The sequence below is a fragment of the Pongo pygmaeus genome, chromosome 19 (genome assembly GCF_028885625.2).
Source record: "Pongo pygmaeus isolate AG05252 chromosome 19, NHGRI_mPonPyg2-v2.0_pri, whole genome shotgun sequence".
In the NCBI taxonomy this organism is placed as follows: Eukaryota; Metazoa; Chordata; class Mammalia; order Primates; family Hominidae; genus Pongo; species Pongo pygmaeus.
This window is the reverse complement of record NC_072392.2, coordinates 73,905,490-73,911,053: the sequence shown is the minus strand read 5'-3', so window position 1 is coordinate 73,911,053 and position 5,564 is coordinate 73,905,490. Positions and strand designations below refer to the sequence as shown.

The window sequence follows — 5,564 nt, the reverse complement described above, 5'->3', positions numbered from 1 at the left end:
ATTCTATGCAACCTGAATTAGTGCTGAGAAAAATGGATCTTAACGGTTGCTCAATGTTCTTCAACAGGTGAAAAGCATAATAAAACATGCTCATCTGAACTCCACCCATTTTCATTTTCAACATAGCAAACCTCCTGTTTATTCTTAGGGCAAATTCAAAATTGTACATATTGGGATTGGTTATTACTGAAGATAATTTATGCAATCATAAGCCAAAGATGCTAAGTTGGCAAAAAGAAAACCACGCAAGTAAGCAAACTCTAACGCATGTGGACACACCCTCTCAGTATATAAAGGCTTGTCACTGTCCTTGGTAGCAGGCACTCCCTGGGCTAAACAGCATCACCATGTCTGTTCGATACAGCTCAAGCAAGCACTACTCTTCCTCCCGCAGTGGAGGAGGAGGAGGAGGAGGAGGAGGAGGAGGAGGAGGGTCATCCCTAAGAATTTCGAGCAGCAAAGGCTCCCTTGGTGGAGGATTTAGCTCAGGGGGGTTCAGTGGTGGCTCTTTTAGCCGTGGGAGCTCTGGTGGTGGCTGCTTTGGGGGCTCATCAGGTGGCTATGGAGGATCAGGAGGTTTTGGTGGAGGTAGCTTTCGTGGAAGCTATGGAAGTAGCAGCTTTGGTGGGGGTTATGGAGGAAGCTTTGGAGGGGGCAGTTTCGGAGGTGGCAGCTTTGGTGGGGGCAGCTTTGGTGGGGGCAGCTTTGGTGGAGGCGGCTTTGGAGGAGGCTTTGGTGGTGGATTTGGAGGAGATGGTGGCCTTCTCTCTGGAAATGAAAAAGTAACCATGCAGAATCTGAATGACCGCCTGGCTTCCTACTTGGACAAAGTTCGGGCTCTGGAAGAATCAAACTATGAGCTGGAAGGCAAAATCAAGGAGTGGTATGAAAAGCATGGCAACTCACATCAGGGGGAGCCTCGTGACTACAGCAAATACTACAAAACCATCGATGACCTTAAAAATCAGGTAAGAGGTATTTTTAAATCCAGCTTTAAGTATCTTGTCCATGTAATCCAGACAGATGAATCTTAAATTAAGCACAATGTGGCTGTTCACTATGTTTACCTATGTTACTTTCTTGCTTCAAAAATAACCCAGTCTCATCAAAGACAAACATCTGTGAAAGTATGGTCATGGCAATCTTCATCCAGCAAGTGTGCTACTTGTCTTAAGAAGATGGCAGATTACTAAGCACTTTTGAGGTTTTAATGAGCATACAATGAGTCCACAGTTAAAATATGCTAGGCCATTTACAAATGTAGAAACTGAAAAAAAAAATCATGAAGTGAATCAGAACAAAATGTTATTCAGACTGATAACAAGCCATATTCAGCACCAACATGGCAAGAAAAATGAATTTTCCAGTATGAAAATGGGACACTGCTTGCCTCTAAGGAATTTCTGAATTGTACCTACTGTGTACCAGTTCAGAGTGTATTTATTTATTAGTATTTATCATGAGTTAAACAAATGCAGGTGTGAGTCAGCCAAAGCATGGCTGAAATACATGGAAATCACATAGTCTAAAAGAGGAGGGCACACTTACAGGAATACATCTATATAATTCCAGTTAGTTTTCAGAAAGGAATAATTCGTGTACAGAAATACAAGACTGGAGAAATTCCAAGAGAACGAATAATTCAAAGTTAAGTATATGGGTAAGCCTGCAATATTTCATATTTAAAATAAAAAATTTTCCCAAGATTTTGTAAGAGAACAACATAAAAGTGCAGAGTTCATCTATGTCACTACAAAAGCCATATCTGCATCTGACCTCTTCTTAAATAACTGTGCCTCTCCCTCCAGATTCTCAACCTAACAACTGATAATGCCAATATCCTGCTTCAGATCGACAATGCCAGGCTGGCAGCTGATGACTTCAGGCTGAAGTAAGTTAAGTGATCGTTGTATAATACTATCACAACGAATACATCAGTCGTTTTTAACAATGACTTGGGATGCCCACAATAACATTTACATTTTCCTGAATTCACCCAAAGTTAAATAGTATTGGAGTTATCTGAGAAATTTTCCATGTCAGTGTTACCTTTTTGGCAATATTAAAGGAAGAAAATGCATTTTAAAGTAACTGCTAAGCTTTTTTCCATTAAACCACTATTACTTCTAAGAGAACTGTACATGACAAATAGTGCCATTACATGAGATCAACTATGTATTTGCTTTTTAAATAGTCTCTGCCCAGATACATCTCCCCTATATAAGTTATATCCAGTATTGATATCATGCTTGTTTCAGGTATGAGAATGAGGTAGCTCTGCGCCAGAGCGTGGAGGCTGACATCAACGGCCTGCGTAGGGTGCTGGATGAGCTGACCCTGACCAAGGCTGACCTGGAGATGCAGATTGAGAGCCTGACTGAAGAGCTGGCCTATCTGAAGAAGAACCACGAGGAGGTGACACAAAAGTTATACTTTTCCTTGCCAAAAGAGAGTTCATTATGGTCCTCGTGTAGCCATTAAATCTTTCTGTTCCTCAAACAGGAAATGAAAGACCTTCGAAATGTGTCCACTGGTGATGTGAATGTGGAAATGAATGCTGCCCCAGGTGTTGATCTAACTCAACTTCTGAATAACATGAGAAGCCAATATGAACAACTTGCTGAACAAAACCGCAAAGATGCTGAAGCCTGGTTCAATGAAAAGGTAAAGTAATCTTCCTTTATAGTGAAACTCATGGAGGTTTTATCATTTCAGAATTTCCTCACACTTTTCCCTGTTTTTAATACTCTAGAGCAAGGAACTGACTACAGAAATTGATAGTAACATTGAACAGATATCCAGCTATAAATCTGAGATTACCGAATTGAGACGTAATGTACAAGCTCTGGAGATAGAACTACAGTCCCAACTGGCCCTGGTATGTTAACTCTCATGAAATGACTTCAACTTTATCATACAAAGTTTCATGCTCACCTAAGAATATGCAATACAACAAAAAAATGCAGAGTTGAAGGTAAGAAAGAGAAAACAAAGTGAAGCTCTGTGTTAATGGAGGAAAAGTACTACTGGCGTTGATCTAAAAGTGCTGAAACTGAAATAGTGCCATTAAACATAAAACAAATTCTGTTCATTTTCTTATTCTTCTATATAATGCCTTACTAAATAATCAAATAAGGGTCACTATACTCAACTGAACAAGGAAGTCACTAAGCCACAAAAAAATCCGTTTCAGAAACAATCCCTGGAAGCCTCCTTGGCAGAAACAGAAGGTCGCTACTGTGTGCAGCTCTCACAGATTCAGGCCCAGATCTCCGCTCTGGAAGAACAGTTGCAACAGATTCGAGCTGAAACCGAGTGCCAGAATACTGAATACCAACAACTCCTGGATATTAAGATCCGACTGGAGAATGAAATTCAAACCTACCGCAGCCTGCTAGAAGGAGAGGGAAGGTAAATTTTAAAATGAAAAGTTATCCCAGTTTCTTTTATTCAATATTCCAGATAGCAAGGCTTATCTAAACCCCAAGAAGATGCCAGAGAATGAGAGGAAGGGAGGAGAGGGTGTAGAGTACAGAAAAAGGAGTACGCAACCGCAATCTCACTTTCTCATGAATTTGGCCCAAAATGATTCTTAAGAGTTCTGTGAACATAACATTGTTTTCAAAGGATGGGTTTTAAAATATATACCTGGCAGGGTTTTAAAATATATTCCTGGCAGGGTTTTATTTTCTCAACACGTTTTGCTTATTTTCTAAATTAACGGCAACTGGAAAGCTACCCACCGTTTTCCAACGTTAGAGATAACCGAATGTGACCTCACCCCGTTTAGTTCCGGAGGCGGCGGACGCGGCGGCGGAAGTTTCGGCGGCGGCTACGGCGGCGGAAGCTCCGGCGGCGGAAGCTCCGGCGGCGGCTACGGCGGCGGCCACGGCGGTAGTTCCGGCGGCGGCTACGGAGGCAGTTCCGGCGGCAGCTACGGAGGCGGAAGCTCCGGCGGCGGAAGCTCCGGCGGCGGCTACGGGGGCGGAAGCTCCAGCGGCGGCCACGGCGGCAGTTCCGGCGGTGGCTACGGGGGCGGAAGTTCCGGCGGCGGCGGCGGCGGCGGCGGCGGCAGCTCCGGCGGCGGCTACGGCGGCGGCAGCTCCAGCGGAGGCCACAAGTCCTCCTCTTCCGGGTCCGTGGGCGAGTCTTCATCTAAGGGACCAAGGTCAGCAGAAACTAGCTGGGGTAATCAGAATTAGTTTTAACTTCCTGTGATGGTTTTTTTGCGCTTTAAGCTCTAGAATTGTTTTAAAAAATTAAAAATCTTAGAGACGGTTCCGTTTGCATTTGTTCACAAACTCCTCTTAACACCAGCCGTGAAAAATGGCGTGATCAAAATGTCATACCTTAAGCATTTTTTTGGGCTTAACAATGTAAAGTTGATATTTCCTTCTTTTTACAATATTTGCTTGTTAATTACTAAGGATCCCTACAGACTGTTTAAAATTTTTTTTCCATCATTCACACAGATACTAACAAAACCAGAGTAATCAAGACAATTATTGAAGAGGTGGCACCCGACGGTAGAGTCCTTTCATCTATGGTTGAATCAGAAACCAAGAAACACTACTATTAAACAGCATCAAGAGGAAAGAGTCTGCCTTCACACAGACCATTATTTACAGATGCATGGAAAGCAAAGTCTCCAAGAAAACTCTTGTGTCTTGATGGTCTATGGAAATAGACCTTGAAAATAAGGTGTCTACAAGGTGTTTGTGGTTTCTGTATTTCTTCTTTTCACTTTACCAGAAAGTGTTCTTTAATGGAAAGAAAAACTACTTTCTGTTCTCATTTACTAATGAATTTCAATAAACTTTCTTACTGATGCAAACTATCCCAGTTTGTCAGAATTTATCTTTACTTAAGTACATAATACTCTTTAAAATTAAAGATTAGTAACCCATAGCAGTTGAAGGTTGATGTATCCAGAAATTCGGAAGACAGAACTATTGTCATGCCTTTTCTGAGTAAGTTTTTAAATCATGTATGTTCAGACCACCGTCAGTAAATTCACTGAGTAAAAAAGTCTGTAAATCCCCAATATTACTCTTTAAGATAAACAATATGTGGAAGGCTCCCAGCTCTGTGGCTTTAAATTATTTCAATCCTGGAAATTCTGGAATATCTCAAATAAAACCCCCAAAATAATAATAATTGGAAATTTTATATTTTCTAATTACCTGACTTCTCACATTTGCCTTTTCTTACTTTCTTCCAGTTACTATACTTCTTCCCAATTGTTATATAGCTTGACATATCTTCTGACACCACCCAAGTAAAATCATATCACCCCCAACAAAATTATTTGATGTCCATCAGATGAACATGAGAAACACTGTCAGAAAGTAGTGACGCCAGTGTAACCAAAAGGACACGACTAGGTCTCTGCCTTCCCCAACTGTGCCCAGTGATCAGGACTAAAGACCTTGTACTTTCATAGTCAGCCCAATCACATCCCTCAGCCAATAAGAACCCAACCAACATTACTTAGTACTCTACTGGGGATCCTATGAAGGGAATGAGCTGGCGTGTCCCTTAGACTACCTTGTGTCCTCTGATGA

General features: G+C 41.8%; 1 protein-coding gene across 2 annotated transcripts; it reads left to right on the top strand.

Moving 5' to 3' along the window:
- Positions 1-318: 318 nt before the first annotated feature.
- KRT10 (keratin 10) lies at positions 319-4,837 on the top strand. 2 transcript variants are annotated; one of them, XM_054457876.2, is made up of 8 exons: positions 319-968; positions 1,809-1,891; positions 2,259-2,415; positions 2,503-2,664; positions 2,753-2,878; positions 3,194-3,411; positions 3,791-4,168; positions 4,473-4,837. In XM_054457876.2, the coding sequence occupies exons 1-8, from the start codon at positions 348-350 to the stop codon at positions 4,477-4,479; spliced, it is 1,752 nt and encodes a 583-aa protein (XP_054313851.2). In that variant the 5' UTR covers positions 319-347; the 3' UTR covers positions 4,480-4,837. The 2 variants fall into 2 exon arrangements, with proteins under 2 accessions (XP_054313851.2, XP_054313850.2); XM_054457875.2 differs by having other exon boundaries at positions 3,791-4,188.
- Positions 4,838-5,564: the final 727 nt, after the last annotated feature.